We start from the raw sequence: 26,795 nt of genomic DNA, 5'->3' as shown, positions 1-26,795 counted from the left end.
AAACGCCGCACCAGGTCAGACTCTGTGTCTGCTCACATGCTGCAGAAACCTTCATCTGAACTTTCTGATAGCAGGAGGTTAAGTGGGGAACAAAGCAGCAGATCATGATTAAGCTAAGCCTCTAAACAAAAATGCTTTTTGATGACGGAGCTGGGTGCAGGGGACGGGGGGGTTGGAGCCTTCCCAGCCCAGCGGTCCCGGCTGCTGGCCCCAGAGAGGACGGGCGCTCCGATCCCGCGCCCAAGTTTCCAAACCATCAAAGAAATTCTCCTGTTTCCCACAGGGTCGCTCCCCAGCTTAATCTGCTGAAATTCCCCACTGTAAACAAGTGGCCGAGATAAATAAACCCGTCTCCAGGCAGATTAAGGTCAGGCTGCACTTCAGCTGGTTTTTCGTCTATTTTTTGTAATTAGGCTTTAATCATAAGTACTAAAGCGCCAGGGCAAATACTCCCACGCTGCAGAGCTCTCCATCCAGCAGGTCTTTCCTTTGGCTCCCCAGCAGACGGGGCAATAGATGCTCAGTTAGCGGCACATGCACAAGCTAACGATGCCCTTTTAATTTATTTATTTTATTTAACTCTTAAATCCTGCAAAATCCTTTACATTTTCCCCAGCACAAATCCACAATCTTCTTTAAGGCTGATCTTCTTCCAGTCCCACGCAAGTCTGTGATGCACTGTTTTCTAAAATCAATGATTAATTATTAAACATGTGCCCAAAATAATTTCTGCCAGGTCTGTTTTTCTCTTCTGCATGGCAGGGGAACACAGTCTGTGCTGGGGCTTCCCACAGCAGCTGGCACACCAGGTCCCTCATCCCTCCCTTTGGCAGCAGCAGTATTGCTGGGCAGCTTTGGCATCCGCAGCCCACGGGTGGCTGGACAATGTGTCCCCACCGCCCCACGCACCCTGGCTACCACTGCCTGCCCGGTGATGGTTTGGGACATCTCTCCACATTGCTGATGTTTGTTACTGGTGACCACCACCAGCTCACTACAGCTCTGGTCCCTCCATGCCCAGGCCGAATCCAAAAGGCTTCTCTAAAACTGGGGGAATAATCCTTGCTCTGAGTACAGTCCATGCTCATCCTGCCCTGGACCTGCTTCTTGGACCACCACTGTCCTCTGCAGAGGTTTCTCTTCCTCATGGAGATGCCCAAATCCTCCCACATGACGTGCCCATGCTAGGCGAACGGCTCGCTCTGACGTGCGTTGGCTGGCACTGTGTTTCGCCTGCTGTGACCCTGATCCAGCCTTGGTAGGGCCCCGATGTTCCCAAACCACCCTGCCATCTGCTGATGGGGACGTGCTGTCTGTTCCTCCTGCTCTGCCAACCAAAACTACAGGCACTGTCCTGGTCCTTGCACAGTTAAGCCAGGACTGAAACGCAACCACTCCCGCCTCGTATGTGCAGGAAGCGAGGGAGGGCTCTTGGCTTGGATAGCAGGTTTGAAGTCTGGCCAAATAATCTGTAATTCTGGGTAAACTTCCTCCTCCACCCAGGCCGACCTAGACACACATCCATCCACGTTTCACCAGTGTGTTTGCTTTCTTCCATACGGAAATTCTGGCTTGGTGGATTTGGCCACTTCTCTGGGATCCCTGCATATCCAGTCACCCAGCTGCACATCCCAAAATCCTGGAAATATCTTCTTGGCAAGCAAGCACAGATGAGCTGTTCAGATTATTATTTCCATCTAGGAAACTTCACACAGAAGCGAGACGTCCCACCCCTGCCCAGCCCTTGTCCGTGCTGTTTGGCCAGGCTCTCCAGTCTCATGGCTATGTTTGTGTTTGTTGGACACTAGGTACAAAAGCCTGTGACCTCAGCTGCCGTTTCAGGTACTCCAGACCCTGGACCACTCTCAGTGTTCTTCCAGGTCCACAGCATCCCTTTGGTCCCAGCTTGTGAGCCCTTGTCCTCACACAGCATCTCTCACCAGCAGGCTGCAGAGAAGCCCAAACTCACTCATCATGAAACTACGGTTCAAGCCAAACTATTCACCCAAGATCCCAGATGTCCAGGAGAACCCAGAACTGCTGGGTTAACTCCGCCACACAACCAACCTCCCTGGGACCACGTCATCTAAATGTTTTATTCTAATGATATTATGGTGTCAGCCAGCTGAGCTGGTGTCTAAGGTGCTTAGCTAGAATTACCCAGAACTGCCTTTTCCTCAAAGCCAAGCTCTGCGCTGGCCATCCTGCCCCCCTCACCCTGGAAACGTGCACCAGAGCACGCAGAAATCTGTTAGACGGGATGAGACTCGAGAACCTGCCGTTCCCCCGCTGGATCATGGTTCCTCCAGGAATGGCGCTTCCACATCTCCAGGCTGCAGCCAGCCCCTGGGGCTCACCAGCCGGCATCCTCCCTTGCCAAGGCTTCGGGGCAGCACACCAGACACCAGGCTGCTGCAAGTATGGGACCAGCCACACTCTGCCCACCCATCATCCTGGACTCCTTTGCGGCAGAGGGGCTGGTTTAAGGTGTTGAACTGCTGGCTCCTCATTCAGCTGTCCCACCAGCGTTTCCCCAGCAGTGGATAGAGCGAGCTCCTGACATCTCTCAGGGCCTCAGCTCCCAAACAAGAACCCCAAAAGCCTCTGAGATGATGTCTGCTGGCCTGGCTGCCCAAGCAACCCTGCTGCTGCTCTCTGCAAGGTGGTAACCCTTACCCAGCTCATCCCAGAGCTGCCGGCACTTCTCGGTTATGCCCGTCCCCTGCTGCCTCCAGAGGGAGAGCCGAGGATCTGCCATGAACTGCTCTGTTATCAGCGTCAGCATCCTGGCGCCATTGGAGTCCCTCATGCGCAGCATCTCCCGAACCTGGAAAGGGCAGAGAGAAGGCCCTTTGTGAGACAAACCACAGTCCCCCGGAGGTGTTTAATAATTGGTCACCTGGCTGGTAACCCACAGCTATCTCAGTCTGGGTGTCCAGACTGCAAATATATACATATATATATATATATATATAAAATGTATAGTTATACAATATAACACTCATGCAATGGCTGTGACTTAGCTGCTTGGAGTCCAGCTGAGTAATGGCCACAGCCTAGGCTGTGAACAGGACCAAGCAATTAAGGATATGAAAACAGGGCCCTTCTGCAAGGAAAGCGAAGACCCTCTATGCCACCACTCCATAACCTTGGTAGGCTCTGCAGGGTCGGCTTTACCCCACCGTGCTGACAGGGACACGGGGGAAAGCCCTCCCTTGCACAGAACCAGAGCAAGCCCATCGTGTGGGAGGAAGGGACCTGCCAGGAGAGCGGGTGAGACAACCCAGGCCTGACCCAGAGCCTGGATTACAACCGCCTGCTCCACAACCAGGCGAGAAGGCACTGGAGCAGAGATTCCCAGCTGTGACGGGCACCCTGCCAGGGCAGCCAGCAAGCTGCCGGCTACGTGACGCGCTGAGCAGAGAGCGGAGAGAGCAGTCGGCTCCTTCTCACCTTGGCAAACATGGAGTTGAGCTGCTTCCCCGAGCCGTAGTACCCTCCCTGAGATAGGAACAGCTTCACCTGCTCTCGGACTTGCTCCTCATCCAGGTGCCAGCAGTTCTCATCATCAATGCTGGCCCCAGCAGTGGGGTCAGGAGCACCTGGGGGGACAGGGAGGAGAAGAAAAGAAACAATCGTGTTTATAGCAGCAGGGTCAGCAGTCCCATCAGCAAGAAGTGGACCCACCTCTACTTTATCAGCTCAGGTGAGGGAAAACCAACCAGTTCCCAGGCAGTGAGCCCCAGCTGACAGCATCATGCTGTCCTTCCAGGGTGGTGGCAGCAGCCACCAGGAGGGATCCTGACTACAGGGCTAACGCCCAGCCCCTTTCCCCCTGTGTCCCATGTGCAGAGAGGCTGAGGAAGAGCAGGGACCTGCCTTGAAGCCTCAGGGGTGCAGGCAGGGCAGCTGTGGAGCCTGAAGCACTCCCCAGCTCCTAGGATCGCCTGGGGTGCTCCTCCTCCAGCTCCATACTACTGTTTAAGCATCAGTAAGCTCCAATTCTTTCAAGCCCTTCCCCACGCTAGGAACAGTCTAACAGAGGTACCACTGCACAGGGGCTCCAGGTTAAATGCCTGGTCCTGCCCCTCATTTGCTTTAGGACAGGGGAAAAGTCCCTGTGCATCAGTGTATCTGCCTGGGAGACCCTCCACTGGAAAGAGCAAAGGATTAATAATCCATCTAAGAGCAAACTGCAACCAGAGCGGGGCCTTTGGCAGACATATGTGTGTTCACAGGCTGCATTTCATCTTCCAGAGAACAGGAAAAAAAACCAAAACCAACAAAAAACGCCACACAAGTGCTTTAAACAACAGCACAGATTCTCCTCCCCTTGTCTTATCCCTTTGAATTTCCATTTTTCCCCCTGAGCACTGTCCTACCTCCCAGCAATGCCCTGGCCTCCCAAGCTCCCAAAGCAGGCAGCAGCATGGCTCCAGCAAGCAGCCAGGAGTACAAAAGGGAACAGAAACTCAGTTTTTTGGCTCCCCGCTTTTGAGTCCTGCTCTGCAGAAACTCCACGGAAAACCAGATGCAAGGAGGGACTGGCAGAGCTGAAGGATCCTCTTTGGTCCTCTTCTCCCATCCCGTCTCCCTCCGGAGCAAGGAAGGGTTTCAGTGTGGAGATGCTGCATGGACACCTAAAGGATGCTGCAGCTGACGTTCCAGATTAAATCCTAACGATGTCTTTCCCACTTGGCTGGGGAGCAGACATCACTTCCACACGGAGACAGCTCGGGATGCTGTGCATGGCCCGGCTCCACATGTTGCTGAACCGGGAGCTCAAATCCAATTCATAAAAAAAAAATCAGGCTCCAGGATGCCTGCTCAGCGGGGTGACTGTCTCTTCTCTGCTTGTAAGTGAGAGGACATCAACCCGAGGGGTTTTGCTCCTCTGGCAAAGGCTGAGGATGCTCTTGACCCGATAAGATACAGCTATTTGTATTTAATGTCCTTTACAAAATTCCTTTAATTTCTGCTAACAGTTGCTGCCCGAAAGCTGTTCCAGCAAGCTCTGGGCACAGCCTGCACCGTGCTGAAGGGAGAAGATGCTGCTGCTCCCTCTGCAGAATAATTTATAGTTGACAGAACCACGTAATTGGGACAGAAGCTAAAGCAGCAGAAAGGAAATCACAGCCCCCGGATGAGCACGAGGGCTTTCGCCTACAACCCCACGCGTGCCCTGATCCCACTCCCCCGCCGCTGATGGCCAAGCCCTGCCATACGCCACAAGGGACCACCAGTCCGGGCACAGTCCTTCCTGGCCGTCTCAGCTTTTTGGTGCCTTTTCCCTCCCTCCCCCAGCCCCATCCTTATCTCAGATAAAGAGCAGACAAGCCAGCGATTATCCCCTATCAGGAACCGATGACTAATCTGTCTACCACAAGCGCTTATCCGGCCCCACCACTGAGGTATCCCAGACACTCATGCTCTTCATCCTCCTCCCCACCATCCCACCCACAGCTCCCCAGACCAATGTCAGCTGCTTCTATAGGGTCACCTGGCTGCATCCATAGGGACCAGGAGGGCACAGACACCTCGGGTGTCACATCCCACCTAAGTTCAGCCCATCCTTGGTCCCTCACTGAGGCTGCTGTGACCGACAAAGGTGGAGGAGTCAGGGAGACACAAGAAGTGGCTGCATTTTTGGGGGGTTCCCGGGGCTACCCTCGGCACTCGCTGCTCACACACAACATTAACAACAGAAAGCCCAAGCGGCGAGGAAAGCAGCGTGCAGCTAAATAAAACCTCCTCCTCCCACGCAACACATTGAGCACTTCGCACGTTGGGGTTCGGGCTGCAGCCAAATTAGCAACGCACCTCCCGCGCCTCCAAATAAAACCCAAATTTGCTTGTAAACATATTTCACTCTCCTATAAAAGATTCAGAGAGAGGGTTGTAATAGCAGATTCTTACACGTGCAACGCAACCCGCCGGATAACGGGCTGCCCAATTACGCTGGGGAGCTGGATAAACATTTAAGAGCAAACAACGGGATTTGTGCTGGGTTTAAATATTAATGGCAGGATTTGTCCACTTCCCCTTGCCAAGATTCACACGGTGGTGGCTTCGGCAGCAACACGCCGTGACGCAGCCCATGAGCGATTCCATGTCCCCGCTCCAAAGAAGCGGAGAACGGCATGTAAAACAGCCCGGCGCCTGTGTAACGTGTTTCTCATGTAGCAGCATTCCTGCTCCAAAAAGCCCCGTTTTAGATGTGCTGGATCTTGGTCCTGCTGGATTCAGATGTAGGGAAACGTCACCGCGCATCTTGAGAGGAAAAAGGGTTTCACTAGCCCGTTTACACCGGCTGTGGAAATAGAGATAAAAATGCAATCCATTGTACTCCAAGCAGGATCCCCCCTTCACTGCAGGCTCGGGGTTTAACTGTTTGACAGCCAGGTGAGACTTCTCCAGGTGGATACAAAGACTGAGAAATAAGGACTGGAAACCTCTACAAACCAGAAAACAGGGTGAAATGAGGCATGGAAAATTCCTGCTTAGAAATGAGCTGCCTAACACAAAAAAAGCCCCATAAGGGGCTCCTGAACTGGAAAGCAGCAGGTTTACAGGGCTGAAGAGGTTGTGGGACCTCGTGGCTCATGCCAAGGCATCAGCACATCCCAGACCCAAACTCATGAACCCAAGAAGGGGAGATAAATCAGTCAAGCAGCACGGGAAGTACTCCCAGAGCATCTCACCCAGAGCATGAGTGGCAACACAAAGAAAAAGGGATAAATTCTTATTTTTAACCAGTGCCTGGAGCTGATAAACTCATGGTAAAAGCAACCTAAGGAGGCAGGTGGCCAACCCAGCAACTCCTTTGCGGTCACCATGGCTGACTGTGCCCAGTCCCCGCTGGCAATCTGAGGTCTGGCCGTGGTGGCCGTGGCGCCGGGGTCGGCTGTGCCAGGAGCAGGGTTGGTGTGGTGGTGGCCGTTCGCAAGGGCCATCCCACGACTGCACGTGGTGGTGCGGCTGAACGCTTCCGGGCTGCCTTGCCAGCGGCCGGACAGAAAACAGACACGAAGGAACAGCTCAGGGGGAATAATGTGGACAAATAAACAGCAGAAAACCTAGGAGAGAAAATAACCAGGCACCAGAAAGGAAATTAACTCTTAATGAGGGATTAAAAATAGCAGCAAAGCAAGGAGACAGGCTCTGCCAAGGCTCCTGCTTCATTTTCAAGGGGAGGCAGGTTGGATGAAGCCTCCAGGCTTGAAGAATCAAACCCATCTGACAGTGATGGGGCAAGTCAAAGCGGATTGACTCCCAGCATGGTGGCCAGGAGCTCTCTGGTCCAGTGGGTACCAGCATCGGGTCCAGCTGTCTTTGGAAGCCCCTTGTCAAGCACCACACATGTGCTGTGGGGTCATTCAGCAAGCCCAGTGGCTCTGCAAGACAAAGGGGAAGAGTCACTGGCAGGGACTTTCTTTCTAGCACTCAGGTGTGTTATTTTCCCTTAAATTCACATCAGCTCAGCAACCAGGAACATGAATCCCCTGGAGGCCTGACCTTCTTCTCCTCCCCAGTGGGAAGGCAGAATTTCTACAAGATTTAGCGGTGCTGCTCTCCAGATGCTGTCATGGGATGGCCTCAAAGTTAAAGACCACCTGGGGACCCCTCAAACATCAGCCCTGGCTCCGTGTGACAGGACAAGCAAGCAGGGACTTCTGCATGGTTCACATGGCCACTGACTCGCTGTGCACAAGGAGCAAGACGGGCCAACACGTGAAGGACAGTATTAGCCCAGGAACTGAAGGAATTGCTCAAGGTGGTCGTGAATACATCTGGGACAAAAGTGAGATGAGACAGAGGTCTCCCTACAGTTTTGCATGAGCAGATCTGGTTTTCCCATGCCAATGCTTGAGGCACCATTCCCACTGAGAGCTTTTTGAGGGTCCTCTCCTCCAAGGAAGCTCCCGAGACCTTGTAGGCCCCTTGGTGATTCTCCACAGGCTTGTCCTTGGAGGGAGCTGCCCCTGCACTGTGAGACAGGGGAGGTTTCTGTGGCTTTTCCCCCTTCTAGCTGAGAAGAGAATCCCAACCCCTTCGATGGCATCAGCTGAACACCACACTGTCACCCACTGGCATTTCCCCAGGACAGACAGATCATCCCGACCACATCTCCTGGGCCAGGGGGCCAGGGGAGCAGCTCTCCCTGCCGTGCCCAAGCACCACTAGAACAGGGTGAGTTACCCAGCTGCTGGCACCGGGTCTGCCAAAACCTCCTGCTCCTCACCCAAGGAAGTGGGAGACTCCACTGATGACACAGGAACAAGCCCCAAGTCCTCAGAGCCCACAGGCACCATCAGTCCTCAGAGCTGCATCTCCTGTCTTTAAGCTTGTAATTTAAGATTTCAATGACGACTGTCTCTGGCCCTGCAGTGGTCTCCATCAGCCTCCTCTCCATCCTCGGCCCGACTTCTTTTGCCCTTAAGAAGAATCCAGCATTTGCCTCCAAAGTCCAGACACCCCAACCAGGCTCAAAGGACTTACCTGAAACAGCAGCTTTCCTCTTGTACCCCCCACACTGATCCTGTCTTCCTCTTAAAATAAATCCAAATCGTTCTCAACAAAACACAAGAGGAGATGAATGCCCCTCCGAAGTCTGCTGGTTGACTGGGACCCTGGGCACTCGCTGCTGCTGGATGTTGGATCCAGGCTGCGAGAGCAGGAAACCCAGCACTGCTGTCAGGACTCACTGGTGCCTCTGACTCCCCCTCCTCTGTGTTGCTTGCTTTTGCCCCCAAAATCTCCCCCTCTGCCTACAATTTGCATTTCAGTTCTTTTTCCCAGCCTTGCCCTCTCCAACACCTCCTGGGCCTCCCTGCAATACCTTACTGCACCAAAGCAATCACACTCTGTTCCTCATTCACGCCTCAGAAGGACATATTCTTCCCATGGTTCATGGTGGTAGAGTATGGACCCCCCAATGGCAAAGCTGCACCTACGCCTGGCACATCCCACCACGGCTGGTGGTCCTGAGCCACTTTCTCAGCTTGTATTTCTCCTAAGCCAGACTGGCCCCGCAGCAAACCAACACGAGCCCTGTCTGCGAAGAACGGAGGGAGCAGGGTGACAAGGTGGCCACCACCAGATGCTCCTCACTCCATCAGAGACCTGGTTGTTAGATCCAAGCTGCAGGTCCTGGTTGCCCCCAGCAGTCACCCCACCAGGAAAGGCCAAACAGCCGTCTGTCACATTTGCTGGCACAATGACAACCTTACAGCCCTGCTCCGTGACGGACAGCCACACCGCTGACTCTGTCCCCAGGAAGCAGGGACACACTTGGAGAGGGGACACAGCAGCACTGAAACCCACACCAGTCTCCTCGCTCCAGCTGCCACCTCAGATGCCGAGCGCGGAGGCGCGAGACACGCGAGATGCTCTCGCTGCCCTTTGCAGCCGGTGACCAGCGCAGAAACGCGACCGCCGGAGCAGGCAGAGGGCAAGCGCAGCGCAGAGCGGCACGCACACCTCGGCGCTCTGCTCGGATTGAATCCTCCGAGAACGCGCCAGCGCCTTGGCTGCGCTCCGAGACTCCATCATTACTGGAGAGTTTGCATTTCCTTCTAGGAAGGCAGGCGGGAAGATCGGCATGCGGCGCACGGCCCGCGGCTACAGACTCCTGCAAGGAACAAAGCTCTGAGCCCCCAGACAAGCGCGCCAAACAATGGCCTGTAATTTTCTTTGCCATTCAGGCTCTGCAGGGGGAGAAGGAGCAGCCCTGAAAGCCTGATTTTACAAAACCAAATGATCCCTTAGCACAAGGGGCATTACCAGAGCCTGGGGTGCTCCTAAGGTGCAGAATCATCTCCGTGCCATGCACTCACTGTCAACACAGAAAGAGCAGCCCTTCGGGTGACCAGAGGAAGGTGGGGAAGACCCAATGCCGATCTGAAGCTCAACAGACCTCTCCTCGGAAGAAATGAGGGAAAATGAAGGATTTCTGCAGAAGCTCTTCTTGCTCCAAGGTGTAAGAGCCTCAGGTGTCCAGTGCACACACCGCATTACTGTTTGGGCTGCAAGGCTGGCCTGCCAAAAGCCAGCTTGCCCTCAACCCAGGGGTGACCAAAGGTGTGGTGACCCCAAGAGCCTGAACTAGATACAGCCAAGAAACGCACAAGTAAGGCCATAAAGCTCTATGTGAAGTAAATTCCAGGGTCAAGGACCCTCTACGAATGTGTGAACCACAGCTGGGCAGGGCAAGATGGGGGAAAAATTTCAACCAGAGCTCGCGAGGAGCAGCCCCACATGTCTGCAGCCCTTCCTCGCCATGGGCTCCTTGCTCAAGCAGCTCCACGATGAAGCTGCACTGTGGCTGCATTTCACTGGCAGGACGAGGAAGGAAAAGCTTGCCACACCATCCAGGATTGAGAGCTGAGCCCCTGGACAACATCACTCTGAACTTGAATATGAGGATTTTTGAGCCTTTTCACAGGGTGAAACACCCTTCAAAGATCATCTTAGGTCATCTTTAGATCATCTCAACGTCTTACAGCTGATCTGCATCCTCCCCCAAGATGAGATGAGGCTCTTCTGCTTGCAGAGGCATTTACTCGCTTGTGACCCTGGCTGAGTAGCCACACGGGTGTTGGTTAGGTGCCACCTTCTGCTGGGTAAGTCAATGCATCTCTGCCAGTTCAAAAATCACACGCTGGAGTGTGTGAATTTGCACGAATCTGAATGGACAGAGAATTTTTGCTTTGTTTTTTAAAGCCACTTGTAAAAACAAGAGGCAGATATTGAACCGGAGCCAACATCTGTATCTTTGTAAGACACTCAATCACCAGCCTTTTGCTGACTCTAGAGCAATAAATATTCAGAGCCTTAAAAGCTTTTCTTCAATCTGCTTAGGAGAAAGCAGCCTCAAACAATGGCCAAGGAGGGATCTTGCCCAACCTCAGCTTCAGTGGATCAGCTCAGGGAAGGAGCAGATTTCACCAGATTCTTGCAGTACCACAGCTCCTCATTCTTTCCTAACGCCAAAAAATGAGGAAACCCACCCCCAGCTGGTAATTTAGAGCACAACCACACATGCAGCAGATGTGGCCCAGTGAAGGAGACAAAAGCCTCTCCCAAGGTAGAAGTAAAACGACCAGCAAGAGGGAGGGGAAAATGTCTAAGATCAGAGCTGCCATCGCAGCGGAGATGGAGCCCCGGCCTCACCTCTACATGTGGCTTCAACCAGTTCAGATCCTATTTTAGGTTGCATATGTGGCTTCTTGTCTTCGGAGCATTTAACAAGCATGTGTTAATCCCCACAACGCCCTTCTGTGGCAGATAAGTGTTTATTATCTCTGCTCTACAGCTGGCGGGACAGGCGCGGTGGGGAGCCGCTCGCTGTTGCAGACCCCGGGCAACCTCAGCTCCTGGGCTCCTTGGAAAGACACAGAGGGAGCACCTGGCTTGGGCTGATGACAAGAGGCTCAGTGCAACTCCCCAGGGAGCCTGGGCTACCTTCAGGGCCAGCGGGCAACTGGAGTGGGGCAGGGATGGGCACCGTTCCCCAGCCCAGCTGGTGCTTTCGAGGGAAAGAAGTCAAAAGTGTCTTCCAAACATGAAGCCCCAGGACACACCTCTGCTGCCTTTGTGCAGTAGGTCAGGACAGCGGTGCTCATTTATTACGGGCAAATTAACACCCATGGAGATTAAAACTTTATCTCCCACCAGCTCAGCCACATCTGACTTAGCAACGTGCAGGGCTGGGCTGACACCATGTCCCCACACACTACAGGGGCCACATGCCCACTGCACCTCCCGCTCCCCAGGGTCTCAGCACCACATCCTTCTGTGTAGGGGACTAAATGTGCTCTCTTCCTCCACCCTTGGCTTCTCCATCCCCCTCTGAGCTGCGGCTTATGCACAGCCAGCCTGTCTGCTCCGCCTTTTCTCGCCTGTTGAAGCCAGCATTTGACAGATAAACACCTAAAGAACAGAGGGCAGAAAGGGGACACAGCCAGCATCAACGCAGTCCCAGCACCCATGGATTAACATCTATTTGACAATGCTACCTGTCTCTGTGCAGCAACAGACAAACACAGCAAAATGAAGGTCACCACACCAGTGTGAAACCGCCAGCCCAACCTCGAACAGAAAGTGAATCGGTGCTGAGCCACCCAGGGAAGAGGGAGGAATTACCATGCACTTGGTTGATCTCCGAGTTGGATGACAGGATCTCATCAGCCAACTTCTGGGCGGTGGGCAGCACCTCGGTGTGGTGCGCCGTGATCAAATACTGAACAAACTTCTGGAGCTGGTCCCTGTTCATCTGGAAAAGGGTCTCTGAGATGGGAAGACGGAGTTTCACCTGGTCCGGCTTGCGGATCCTGTACAGTGAAAGCGCCACAACATGGGCACAGTAAAAAATGTCCTTGTTTCCGCAGCCGCATGTCACTGAGGTGATTTTGCAGCGGTCGAAGCTGATGGCCACCTTGTAGGTCATCTCTGGTTCTGTTGCAGTCGCCGGCTCCGTTACCGTCCCGCTGAGGTGGAAACCTGGAGACGGAAAGGAGAAGAGGGAAAGGACACGTTAGTTTCCCTCTGACCACGACCGCCATCGCTACATCAAGGAGCGCACCACCCAACGTGTGACATCCCGGAGGCTCACACTCAGCAACAACAAGCCCAAGTACAAACACCCTCCTGCACCAACACACACGTACAGCCAGACTCTTCAGTGAGTTTATTTAACAGCCAAACCCTCAGGGGACGAGCAAAACCGCTCGGTTCCCACTTGTTTAAAAGTCTCTCCGACTGCTTCTCTCCCGGGACTCATCTTCATCCATTCCTCCCTCTCACTGCATTTCCAACTCACGTGAGTAAGGGCTGGCGGAAAAAGGCCAGGTTTTCTTTTCTTTGATGAGGCAGGCAAAAAAACCCCACAAATTAATTGCAACACAACTCCAACTTCATTCCCTCAAGGATGCAGCGCGTTCCAGGGCAGCTGTGAGCTCTTCCACACAACAGGAATGGGGAGCAACGTGCAGCCTGAACCGCAGGCTGGGGGGAAACTCTTCCTCGAGCTCCATGGTATCTGCTGCTCCCCTGCAAGCTCTTGAGCTTTCCCTGAAATACTGTGACCAAGACACCAGTCGCTCATCGGCACGGGGACGAGCTGCAGGGACGGCCCAAATCGCTCACACAAACACTACAGTGCTCCTGACAGCCCCCGCCACACGCGGCAAGCGAGGGATAAAGTCAACAAGAGAAGACTGGGTGCCCATCAACCTCAAGCTGGAAGTCCAGGGAGCCCTTCCCAGGAGCTGGTTGCCAAGGTGGTCCAACACCAACACTTCGCGCTTGCCCAGCCACCTGGAAAAGGGACATTTTCATTTCCCCCATCTGCCTGCCTCATGGAGAACAAGGCCACACCAGGAGGTTAATTAATGTGCTCAGGAGCACTGAGTGCCCCCAGGTCACAGCCTGGCATGGTACCTGGGATTTGGTGCCCTGTGCCACCCGCCCCTGCCCTGTTTTCCAAAGAGGATGCTCACTTTTCTCTGTGCCACTGCAACCATATTAAGCCCATGTTTGTAGCGAGGTCCCTGCGGAGCCTGCCATCCCCCCGAGAAGGCAGCAGACAGCTGAGAGCCCTACAATTAGTGACAGAAAAGGAAAAGGGGTGGGGGGTGAAGATTAAAATACATTAACTACATCAAACCCTTGTGCATTTGCCAGCTCTCACAAAGGTTTTCCGAGACACATTCTACCAGAGGTTTTTAATAAATGGCATCAAAACCAGCTATTCACTGCCAGTCTCTTTAAAGCCACGCCAAAAACCACATTCAAATCTGATTAAGCGTCAAGGAGGCCTGCTTTCACTTTAGTGCAGGGGAGGGGGACACGGACCTGTTCATCCAAAATCCACCCCGCACGGCCGGTGGAAAGGGAGGGAAGGGCCGGGCAGCCCCGCGCTGCCCTCTCGCTCGCACGTTGCCAGGAGTGGAAGTGTGGATGCTGAGGTGCCGGGCTTGGTGCCGTGGGAGCAGCACGGCCAGGGGCTAATGAGCCCCCCCCTCCACGCAAGTCTGTCCCTCAGCAGCCAAACTATATAAATCCTGAGGATAAACTCCAAAGTGTTTATGTTTTACCACTTCTCTGGTCTGTAATGCTTGGCAGGCGGCTCCGACTCGCTGCCAGTTTCTCCCTAGTTTACTTTTTGAACGAATTATAAGGATTGGAAAGCATGTTCCTGAGCAAGAATGTATGTATATACACATACATACACCCATAGGCACATACACAAATATACATAAAACCCTCTAAGACAAATTACTAGCCATAAACACTGCCTTGAAACACTTATTTTAGCAGAATCATGGGCCAGACCCCAATTGGGGCTAACTGGTATAAGGCTGGCGGAACTCATTTAACTAAATGGCCTGTTTTGGACAGGTGTTAAGTCTGAAAATACATCAATGGTGGTCTGAACTTGCCCCTCTGAGAGAGGAAACTTTCCCAGATGCTTCCCAGGCTGCTCTCAGGGATCCCAAAAGCTGTGCTCCCCATCCGCAGCCAGAGCCGGTCCTTGCAACCCGTATCCAGGGTCTGCAGGTCCAACGTGACCATTCAGCACGGTGGCAGCTGCCAAGTTCATCTGGCACTCGGGGTCTAAGTCAAGCCTTGGTTTAGATTTTCACCCTGGTGGTAGCAGGTCTGTTTAAGATAAACTCGCAACTCTACACAAAACATTTATCAAAAGCTTAGTCAGAAATTAAACATGGCAAGAGGAAGAGGGAGCGAAGCTGGCGGGAACTGCAGCATTATTTGGGGCTATGTACGTTAACAGGAGGTGAGCCTGCAGCTACCACACTGCACCCCGCTCTGTGGCCAGGTCCGCACCCCACCACCCATGGGTGGGAGATGGAGATGGCTTCACCAGCTCAGCAGTGATGGGTATCACTGTCCCAGAGAAGAGCGGTGGTTAAAAGGTACGCTATGGTTACTCCATCATCCATCGAAGCACTCATGCCTGGCCCCAACAAAACTCTAATGCTACTACCAAAAGGCTACAGGTCACTCTGAAGAAGGACGGGTGTCACCGTACCCTCCTCAGTGTCCACTTTATGTCCCAAGAAGCACGTGGGGCAGGTGATACCAGCACTGCATCAGAGAGAAACACCGCCCTGGCTGCAGACTCCGGGTCTGGCTAGCACTAAGAGCAAAATGAAACACTTTCCTCCAAGTTTCCCCTGCATATTTCAATTTAAGACATTCCTACAGCTAAGTGCTTATCTAGGATTTCATCTTCTGTTCCTTAATATAAGCTAACTTGGTGTTTGATTTGCTGCCAGTAAAGTCACGGTGCCAGGGCTTGAAAACGACAGAAAATAATGAAATAACATCTTTGTAACTACAGACTCATCACACCCATCAGAGCCCAGCTTTGTCCCAAGAACAACGTCGCCTCCTCTCCGCCCCAGAACAGCCTCCCCTACCTTAACCGGGGATGCTTTCCAGTGGATGCCTCTGATCCAGGTTGCAAAAGGAGCCAAGTGCTCATACCTGCCCCAGAAAGACACAGAAAGGTGCCACAAATCACAGGCACACATGGCATGATGAGCACATCTTCCTAATCCCACTTACCCATCAAACAGAGACAAAGCACTGGAGGAAGGACCTCATATTAGCGCAGCAGGATGGTGTGCCTCTAATTTAAATTAAAATAGACCCTAGAAATGTCTTCCTGGAGTTCGTGAGCTCCACATCAGTGGCACTTCTAAAGTCATTAGCTGGGCAACACTGTCCTTTTTGGAGCCGATAAACTCCATGGGCTGAGAGGAGCACAGATTCACAGAACATCCCAGGGTTCTGAAGGATCAAGCCTTTAGCAGGAGCTCCAGCACAGGAGATTGTCCTATTAAGACAAGACCACTAAAGCCTCAACAGAACTATCTTTAACCAAGATGGAGAATTCATTGATCTCTAAACCTACTCAAGCAAAAGGAGTTTTGCAAACCCTTCCAGTTCTGTAAGAAAGAGCAGCTTGTCTTTCAGCTGGGCATTTTTAACCCAGGTGTCCACAAGCCACCTGTCAGGAGAGACTACCAGCCTGTCCTGCAGCTCTGGAGACCTCTAGTCTTGGGTCCTCCAGCAAACCACAGAAGGTAAAGCCAATTTCCAAGCTGATTACATCAAAATACCTGAAGTTTGGAGACAGGCAGACCACAGGTGCAAATTTAAAGTCCGGAAACACGCAAAACCCAGGCGTAACCCCTTCCCTTCTTATAACCGTGTCATGAGGAGCCCTCCAACAGCCATGAAGAGGAGAAGGAGGAAGAGGAGTACCCTGTATCTACAACATTATCTGAGAACTGGAGAACTCCGGCAGTTGCTGCTCGCAGCTGTCCCCCACATTCCGCACCGCAGCCCCGGCAGGAGTCACGGTTGTCATTCGCAAAGTTGTGCCATTTGGAAACATTAGCTCGCTCTTCCCAGGTGCAGCGCTTGCTTGCCCATCATAGAGCGCTACAGCAACCCTGCCGGGGAGGTCGCCTTCACACCAGAGCAGCCACCTCTACATCCCAGCCCAGAGACCATCTGAGCTTGCTGCACAAGAGGATGAGGACCAGTAACGCATGGGTAATGGAGGGAGTGTTTCTTCACATCGCTGTGGCTCTTTTACCTCCTGTGTAGGCTTTTCCCAGTCTTTGTGGAAGCCTCAAAACGGGGCACAGAGCAGCTCTGCAGAAGGAAACGTGCAACCGTGTCCACCCCCCTGGGCAGGGACCACTGGTGGGATGCAGCCTGAGGCTGTGCGTGGAGAACTCACCCCCACATCTGCCTGCCAAAGCATCAAGCAACCTCCTAGTAACTGAGGCTGGTATTTTGGGCAGGCTCCGTTAGGAGCAACGTGATGGAAAGTCCATCCACACAGGTTCCCAAAGGCACGAGCTGCGCTCCCCGTCATCCCACCTGGAGAGGGGTGGCTGCAGGGGACAGCAACTCAGCTCCTCGCTGCTCCTGTGCCCCATGCTCAGCCCCCAGGACCCCATCTCTAGTCACACCAACCCCATTTCCAATCTGTGTTTGCGCTGCTCTGCCTTCCTGTGGGCAGGGGCTCTGCAAAACCAAATGGGAACAAACACGTGGATATTTCTGGGGCTCAGCAGATGTAGCCGAGGTAAATTTGAATCCTCAGCTCAAGTCGTATACACTAGGTTAACATGACCCAAATATATATACATATATTTTTTTAATTTCCAAACCACAGTGGAAAGGTATTTTAAACTAAAGCAATTCCAAGCTCTTTAGTGATTAAACGGACTGCAGCTCCAGCTCCTAGTGGAAAAACCATTTGTTTTTCCACTGTGTGAAAGCCATAACTAGCAATGAATAATAATGGCTGCACCAAGTGTTATTTATAAGCCATTCTCGGTCACATTTCCATGCCTCAAAACAGCAGCTTTCCAAACGTGAGCTTAAAATCGGTCAATATTTGTAACATAGACAACACCCGTGGGAGGAAGGTGTCGGTGTGCTCACGCAGTGGGAAGTGGAGGTTAGTAAAATCTCCCAAAGCTTTCCAGCCTCTAGATCAATTCCCCCAGCCGGCTGATGCTGACAATTGCTCAGTCCCTGACCTTGCAGTTGGAAAGGAGATGGGCTCATGAACTCATTTGCACATGACAATGCTCCAGTAAAGTGAATCATCTGCCTCCGATAGTAACGGAGAGTACGGCGCGCCCCAGCCCTCCCGGGCTCCATTCAACCAGCGCAGAGCTGGCCTTTTGTGCTGCCAGTGCAAGAAAGACTCCGCTGAAGATGTGTGCAATTAAACCCACTTTTCTTGTTGCTCTTTTGATTCAGCGCGGCTCAATGAGAGGCACCCTAGGCAGGTGTTGTCACACATAGATAAAATGTGCCTTTTCAGAGCACTGGCAGACAAAAAGAAAGAGGGTAATGCTGAATCAATTGCCATTTCTCCCTTGCAAAATAGAGAATCCAGGCTTCCAGGGAGTCAATGAGCAGAGCTGGTATGAGTTTACATCCTCCCTCCTCCCCAGAGCAGTTTCCTTTTGTGACCGCAGGCAAAGGTGTTGCCTTTGAGCGAGACCTTGGCAGGGACGGAGGACGCAGGCGCTGGCCGGCCGGGACGATGCAGCCGCTCTTTCTCAGCTCTACATTTTTCCCCCCGTTCAGCCTTCCTCCCCAGTCCCCACCACGCTCCTGTCCTTTCCCAGCCATTACCACCCTGGAAAAGCACCTCTGGCCTTTGCAGAGCTAACAAAGGCCATTAGAAGCCGCTGGGAAGGAGCCGTGCCCGCGGCTGAGCTGATGCTGGAGGAGCTGTAACAAAGGGATACGGCCGAGGTAGAGAGGATGCGCCGTGCCACCAAGTGTCCCCTCGCACGCCTACGGCCTCGCACACCAACTACCATAGGTTTAGGAGAAATACTGTCCCTCAGGGCAGGCCAGGGAAAAAGCAGGAGCTGCAGCTGTAAACAGAGGAGATGCAAGCGGGGCTGTTTGTGCTGGAGGGAGCCGTAAGCTCCTCTGAGCAGCTGAGTAAGCTGGAGGGACGCTCTCTCTGCCATCTGCTCTGATCCCACAACACCCCCTGCAAATGAAGAGTCAATCCGCTGGTTTCTATCCCTGTTAACCTCTAATCAGCCACAAGGACCGGCCTCTGCCTTGCTCTTTATCCGAGCCAGCTAATGCGTGAAGCACTCCGCGCTTCCCATCTGCTCCAGCATTAGTAGAGTTAAAGGACAAAGCCGTTTCCCTGTCCCGAGCATTCACTTACACAGATGCCCTTGTATTAACTCAATTTCCCAGTGATTTCCATTATTACCCTTATGAGATTTCTGGTGTTTGTTTATCTAGAAGCCTGAAATGGAGTATTTTTTCCTCCCCCTCACCAGCTCAGGGGGTGGCTGCACCAACCCTGTGCTCCAGATGACTGGTCCCCATGTGTGACATTCCCCTAAAATATTCAAAACTGTTCCCCCATTTTCTCCCCAACCCAGAGTGCTCTTTGTTGCCCATCCGAACCTGAAGACCCGGGTTTATTTGACCTTCGTTGCCAGCCCCAAAGCCAAGACCACCCCTCCCCGCATCACCTTCCACATCCTTCCGCCGCCTGCCAGCAAATGGGTTTTTAATCTACCCAGATGCACAACCCTTGCTCCAAAGACATATGGTTTGGGGGAAGAAGGAAAAAATACAACCAGTTTTAAAGCTCAGGCTGGTTTCCCCTGCTAAGGTGAAGCGCTGCAAGCTGAGTTCTTCCACTAGCAGTTCAGATTTAACACAAACCAACCCGAATGCCGTTTTTTCAGCAGGGTAAGCAATAGAAAGGGCTTTGACGGGGAAAGGTTCACCGCATCTTTGTTAACATGTGCTGCCCACATAATAACTGGTGGCAAAATGCTGTCAAGTCTCTGCTCTTTACCGCTACAGTATATCTCATGGTAAGCTTGAATACAAAGAGCTTTCTTAAAACCATGAGAAATCAGAAGGATGAGAATGTGCAGTACATTTTTTGGCAGAAGTGGTAAATGCACCATCTCTACACCAAGGAAGAAAAGCAACATGTCCCTGTGACCATCCCCAAAGCATCCCCCTCTTTGCGTTCAAGAGCAGCTGTGTCTGAACAAGGAGCAATGCAGGTCTTTGTTATAGATCAGGTGCTTTCTTATAAGATGCAGGGTTGTTTTCAAAACATGAAAGAAAACATCCACAGGGAGGAAATGCACTTTTTGCGGAGTTTCCGGGCTCATTCGTCCCATCGGCCGAGGTTGCGTGGAGCAGACCCAGCCCCCTGCTGTCACCACCCCGGCTGCCCCAAGGAAACCAACGGGAGATGCCAAAACTCACATGCGAGGCTGAGCGGGGGTCACCTCCCAGCTCCAAGGGAGCCATCCAGGCTTCCAACAGCTGAGAAGCTGGCTTCTTGTACAGGTTTTAATCAGGAAATGCCTCTTATCCCTCCATGCAAGCGTCACTATGGTGGGATCACTGATCTTCAACGCAGCCGAAAGCCAGCAGAGCAGTGCTCTTCCCTCCATCCTCTTTTCTATGTGGCAATTCACGTAACTCTTAGCCTCACAAAAACATCATCCTGACCCCTAAAAGCAAAGTGCCTCCCATGCCAGAGCCCTTAAGCCTTTGCCCCCAAGTTAAGGGCTCATCCCTGGGTACCCTCTGGTTGGGGAAGAAGTTGCTCCAGCGCCATGGACATCCTTTTCTCCTTATGTATCTGCTCCCCTTGCCAACTCGCTTTTCTGAGTTGCGGCCTCCCTTCTGCATTGGCAGCTTTTCCAGGTCTTACCCTCAGGCTGGGGAGCAGCCTCCAAATACACAAAGATAAACTGCACTCAATGCACATTTTGCCACTTAAAGCTGCCTCCGGAGTGGGCCACCTCCAAACCAAAATCCAAACTCAACCAACCAATATGGAAAATCAAAGGCAAAAGCAAAACCAAGCCTTGGAGCACCCTGATTTATTTGCATGGGGCAGGACCAGCTGCCAGCTTAACAAGGACCAGAACCAAAGCAGGGCATCGCGCAGCAATGGAGGGAAGCAGGACACCACCCCGCTCCTCCCCGAGACACCCGACCTTAAAATAGCAGCTCTACAATTTATAGGGAAGTTATTAGTGATAATTTTCCTGGCTCTCAGAAGCCTTCTGAGGGAGTGAGGCAGCCTAGATTCAGTATGAAAATCTGCTCCAAATTCTTCCCAAAAAAGACATTTTTTCCACTAAGAATAGCTCTATTTTTTTTTTTTGAAGGGAGGATAAAGTCTGACTTTCTAAGTTATTGGCAATGTTGTTAAATGAACATTATATTTACAAAACATTTCAGTAGCATTTGCGGTAATGGCCTCAGTAATAGATTTGCTGAAAAGGTCAATTAACTTCCTTCCCAAAACCTCGCTTTCTAGCACAGAAAAGGGCTCCGCATTGAAACTACTCCCCCAAAGAGGAAAAATAATCTCTGAGATGACACTTTTTGCTATTTCTCCTCTCCATCCTCCACTTGGGAGCTGGGCACAGACCCCCAGAGCAGGCACCGGGACGACACCGCTCTCCTGCCAACTTTTACAGCTCCCATTTATAATAAATTCACCCTTTTTCTTTTGTTTTTGCCATTGAATTTTACTAAGGAGACCACAGCCAAACAATTTCTATATTGTAGAAGTATTATTACACTTAAACGGTTTAGCTCCCTTCAGTAGCTTCACAAATACTTAGTGGTTTCCTTCCCTTTCTACCCCCAAATCAGTAAAGCCTGAAATTTGGAGCTTATTAGGGTTCCTCCATATAGGGAAATTAACTACTCATTGCAGAATAAATTATTCAGCAATTGCTATTCCAGCTCAGCCTCCTCTGTGGACATTTTATTCCAGAATCATTTGGGGAAACTTTGTGAATGTATTAATTATTCCTGAAGGAAAGGACTTCAATTCCAAGACAGGCAGTCATTCAAATAAATGCTGCACAGCAGTGGCCGGTTGGCCACCAGCCCTCGGTGACAACACCAACCAGAGCAACCCCAGAAGAGGAGGTGAGGGGTGGTGTCAAGCCTGGGGAGGTTGATGCTGAATTTCCACGTCCAGCAAAAATTGAAGTGAAGGAGGAAGGGTACACACCTTGATTTTGTGTGGAAAAAGTGTTTTTCCAGCTTGCTTTCAACCCGTAAGTTACAAAGCCAGAGGAAACGTCTAGTGAGAGGTTGGACGACTTTGTATCCTGAGGTGTAACATCTGCCCCACATCGCTGAGGAAAGCAAATGATTCCTGTCCCTGGGATCTCTGCACAGAGCTGGGAAAGGGTAAGCTCCATGGGGACATTCAGCAGGACCACACTGTGGAGGAGGAACGCTTGCTGTCATGTTGTGCTTCCAATATCTCCATCTTGGCTCTGCACTCTTCCTGCCATAATCCTGCCTGCACACCAGGGTCCCCCATCCCCTGTTGGTCCCTCCCAGGAGGGATGCCAGCGGTTATGCACATCCCTGGGGGGTCACAAGGCTTTCATTCATCATACGTATGAAGTCTGCTGAAGGTATCTGAGAATCACCAGCTCTGACAGCGGAGAAACCTGCAAAGCATCCAACTGTGCTGTGGCAGCTCCCAAGCCCAACTCAGCCTGCGAGGGGATGAGTTTGCCACCTTTGCAACAAGGACCAGGTTTTGTTGGACATCCTCCAGTCCTACCAAACTATACATCAAACCCAGACTTACTCAAACAATTCCATGGAGCCCAGAGGCTGTGTCAGAGCAGATGGACTCCTTGCCATGGCCATTTCGCCAAGCCCCACAAATGGTGTCAGAAAAGGGATCCCTGACACACCGTCCACTGCCACCACCCACGAAGATCAACACCCTTCAGAGTGTAACATCAAGGCATCTATAAGAAAAATCAAAGAGGGAGAAGACGAACCCAAGCGAGGCAACCACATGCAAGTTCTCAGTGGCCAGTATCTCCTCTGTGGTGAGACCCTGGAGTGAAGTTTGGGGTCACAGCTGACGAGCAGTGAAATCGCCCAAAACCCCTCTGCAGAACAGCCATCATGCTTTAAATAACACTTAAAAACCCCTTTTGATCACATTAGCTTTCACATGACCCTTCTGAGACGTCAGGAAGGCAGCGGGAGGTCTGTGGAGCAGAGACATCCCCAGCAGCTCTCCTCGCTTGAAAGGAAGGCAGTTGGGAGACAGATGCCTGACAAAGATGCTCTACTCTCCTGCATCAGCAGTTTTCACCGGTTTTAGCACGCAGGCATTTCACGAGAAGCAGATGCCCATGTGGTGATTTAAGCCCCTCAGCACTGCCCACCCTAGCTCCTCCTGGCCATGTGTTGTCCCCAGCATCTCCCAGCTGCACGTCACAAACCTCCGCTTGAGTGAAGAGCCTGCAACTGGAAAGCTGTGCTGAGGGATCCCCCACGGGAAAACACGAGTCCTCCTGCTTCTGAAGTTCCAAATGACACCACAGCTTCACAGCCTCCAGAAACACAAAGGCCCACAAAAGCTGATACCCAGGGAGATGCGAGCCATCGCTTCGCTGGGTCGGGAGCGGTGTACGGGCTGCCTCTGCGAACTCGTGTTTCTGATTAAAAACTTCACAGATTTTCTTTTCTTTTCTGGAAAAACATTGTTATTCAATCCACAGCCTATACTGCAGGCTCTTCCATTTGCTTTTGGTGCAGTGCAAACATCTAAAATGACACCACGTAATGACAAGATCTGTCATCGGGATGGCTGGGGCTACAGTAGAAAGAAAAACAAGGGAGCGATCCATTCCTTCTCCCTGGAATTCATCACAGTTAAAACAAAAGGAAACCTATATTGTGCAGTTAACGCTAAATACACAGGACCAAAGGGGAAAAGAGTGACGTGAGGCATTTAGTGGTGGTTTCCTCCCATTATGGAGCATGAGGTCCTACTTGGCGGTGGATGGAGAGTCTCCAACTCCACTAACCACAGAGCTATTTGAGTAATTAAATCCCTTAGGGGGGAAAAGGAAAGGAGGAAGGGGGGAAAAGGAAAGGAGGAAGGGGGGAAAAGGAAAGGAGGAAGGGGGGAAAAGGAAAGGAGGAAGGGGGGAAAAGGAAAGGAGGAAGGGGGGAAAAGGAAAGCAGGAAGGGGGGAAAAGGAAAGCAGGAAGGGGGGAAAAGGAAAGCAGGAAGGGGGGAAAAGAAAAGGAGGAAGGGGGGAAAAGAAAAGGAGGAAGGGGGGAAAAGAAAAGGAGGAAGGGGGGAAAAGAAAAGGAGGAAGGGGGGAAAAGAAAAGGAGGAAGGGGGGAAAAGAAAAGGAGGAAGGGGGGAAAAGGGCTGGAGTATCCCAGCCAACTATCTACTGCCTGGCTTAAATACAACCTGAAAGCCCCAGCAGAGCGAAACCCCACCCCGGCAGCCTCCCATAGCTCCTGGTTTGCCCCGATGCTCCGTGGTGAGAGCCAGGCAGGGCTCCCTGGCAGCAGAAACCACGTGCGCCACAGGGTTATCAGCAGATTTATCTCAGCTTGGAACTGGAAGCAACCAAAAACACAATGAGCTTAGCATAACTGGACAGAAACTGAGTAAAAAGCAAAACCAGATGAGCGACTGGGGAGTTGACTCCTCTCTTCCCTTTGAAAAGCAAAGCTGGTAATTTGAGAGAAGGCAGTTTTACCCACAGTCTCAGCAAAGGGTTTTAGGAATCGCCCTAATCAGCACATAACCCAAGTGTTACATGGTATTAGACTGGGAAGCAGCAGAGGAAATCTTCCCCTGACCCTTGAAAGCGGGTCCACAGACACCCCCAGAAAAAGGGGAGCATCCTCACACCATGGGTGACACATCCTGGCTTGGGGGTGTCTCACCCATCCAGCAGGCAGAGCTGCTGGGGATCTCCCCACCGCCTTCCCCACCCCGTGCTGAGCCAGGAGCAGGGAAACCGAGGCAGCAGGGTCTGGCGGCAAAGGCGAGTGCCAAGGGGCTCTGTGAAGCACAGAGCGAGGGATGCGAGGAGCCCACGCGCCACCGCTGCCTCCCTGGGAAGGAAACCTCAGCCCTGCCTTCCCCCCAGGTGACATCCTTTGGCTCAACATGGAATATCCGCAAGGTTTTGGGTAAACTCCAGCAGCCACCAGGCTGAGGACGGCGCGTAATTGCAGACTAAATTGCTGTAATGAGAGGGGTCAGGGACGATGCTGGGAAAGTCGCCCTCACTGAGATGACACCTGAAAATGGGTCCATGTGGGTGGATTCCATCCTGCCCTTGCGATAAGGATAACACACGTGCCAAACTAAAATGATCACAGTTTTCAGCAGCCTCTCTCTCTAAAGAGCAATTGCCATTCCTGATTAATTTTCTTCCTCAAGATAAACAAGGATTTTTCAAAAATCTGAAACAGGGAGAGCATAGGGCAGAGGGACAGGACGTTGTCGCTTGTCTTTAAAAAATAAATACTTCTATATGCTGGATCACACTTTCCACCTGCTGTTTCCTTTAGGAGCCAACTTCCACACTATGTGTTTCCTCCGCAAGAGATGGAAACCCCACAGGCTTCTACAGCAGCTTGAGGGCTCAGCCGCCTTCACAAGGAGAATGTCCCAAATCTGGGACCTAGCAGGCGAAATGTAAATAAAAATAGAAATTTTGAAGTGCGTCTTGGTGATGAACAGATCTGAAAACGTGGTCTACAGGCTGCTCTCCTGGATCGCGACCTCGACATCTTACAGAAGAGGTGTATTCTTCTAAAATCAATTCAGTTCCTTGTTTAGGGAAACCACTCTGTTTAACCTAGAGATGAACCCATCATGGATGGAAAGACAAACACTTCTCGGGAGAGCTGAAAGCAGGCTGGCTCCATCCAGCCAACAAGCAAGTGATGCTTGCAGGTACAAGACACATCAGCAGTTTCTTGCATCCTCTACACTGAGGAGAAATGGCTGGAAGGACAAGGAGGAGCAGAGATCCCATCACGCTCATGATGCACATTGGCAAAGGCAAAACATCATCTCTGGATCTTCCACCCATGCAACTCCAACAGCCTTGCTTTCACACATCCCCCCTTGTTTCTCCAACCAAAAGGAAAGGATTAAAAATGGCTGCCACCAGTACAACGCGGGTTATCAATCGTATCGGTACACCGGGTCCAAGTAGAAGCAAATTACATTCCCAGTATACTCAGAATCTGTGCAGACAGCAGTGAGTGAGAGGTAAGAGGGAAAGAAAACATGGAGCAGATAATCAGGACACCTAAAATACAAGCAGCAACTTTGCAGTCCTGGCTGCTTTCAGCCCTTTGCTTTACTAGAAACCAACCTGATTTGTAAGTGAGCAACAGCACTGAGGAGCCTCCGGGGCAGTCGCAAGCACTCGACCCCATGGGACCTCCAGGATGCCACAAAGCCCTTATCCCTCAGCCTTCACCTTAAGATAGGTATGGAGATGGTGAGGACAGTAACATGGCTTTTCAATCATGTAAGTGGTAAGGAGTTCAACTTCAAGAGCTCTGTGCCACCAAGAGAAGTTGCTGGATTCAGGCAATTGGTATGAAGTGTGCTGGGGGAAGAAAACACCAGCCCTGTAAGTCTAAGTAAACTAAATAAAAAATAAATTAAACACAGACCCACTGCTACACCAATCCCATCATAGGCTCTGTTAAGCTCAGCCAGCCTCAACTGCTGTCCCCATTATTGTCCCCTGGACCGCACCAGCCCCAAGGGCTGCCCCAGGCACACCTTTGCAATCCCCACGCCAAACACCTGGAAAACGCTATCCTAGCTCAACACCCCTGGAAAGACGCAGCAGTTGCCACTTCCAGGCTGTCCTACAGCGCGTCAACAGCCGAAACAGCGCGGCTGAGGCTGGAATGAGTGGCAAAGCCACGACGGGGTGGCTCAGCCTCCTGCCACGCTCCAGCTTCCAGTCCACCGCTCACCCGGCCTGCGTTCTGCTCCTCTGCACCCAGGGTGGGCTGTGGGCATCACGCCGTCTCCAAGGCAGAGGCTGCTGAACCCAGCTACTGCCATTGAAGATGTCAGTTAAACTCACCTTGAAACTTTCAGCCACCTGCGTCTGCACCAACTGGATATTTAATCTGACGTTTTTGCACATTCACTTTGTCTGAAGCCAACAGATCCATCTGCCTCAAATACAGGAGATGTCTTTTTAACACTCCAAAGCTAATGTAAAAAATCCCCTCTGGTGGGAGGACAACACTGGATCAGAGAGATTTTATTAGCCCTTAACCATGCAAAGTTGGAAGCTCATCCCCTCTTTAATTCTAATACTCCAACTCTGTTAAACATTAACTGTATAAATAACCAAATACTTCACATGACAGAGCCAT

At 51.8% G+C, this 26,795-nt stretch overlaps 1 protein-coding gene across 2 annotated transcripts in view; it reads right to left on the bottom strand.

Annotated features, from left to right (window-relative positions):
* Positions 1-26,795, bottom strand: part of ZSWIM5 (zinc finger SWIM-type containing 5) — a 98,070-nt gene that overhangs the window by 17,895 nt on the left and 53,380 nt on the right. For both annotated transcript variants that reach the window (XM_065841649.2, XM_071809918.1), the window contains exons 2-4: positions 12,145-12,501; positions 3,454-3,602; positions 2,677-2,827 (exon numbers count right to left, since the gene is read on the bottom strand). In XM_065841649.2, the coding sequence (XP_065697721.1) occupies positions 2,677-2,827; positions 3,454-3,602; positions 12,145-12,501 (657 nt within the window). The remainder of the gene's footprint in view (positions 1-2,676; positions 2,828-3,453; positions 3,603-12,144; positions 12,502-26,795) is intronic.

The sequence above is a fragment of the Patagioenas fasciata genome, chromosome 6 (assembly GCF_037038585.1).
Source record: "Patagioenas fasciata isolate bPatFas1 chromosome 6, bPatFas1.hap1, whole genome shotgun sequence".
Classification (NCBI taxonomy): Eukaryota; Metazoa; Chordata; class Aves; order Columbiformes; family Columbidae; genus Patagioenas; species Patagioenas fasciata.
Note: the sequence above shows the minus strand (reverse complement) of the source record. Positions and strands in the feature narration are given on the sequence as shown.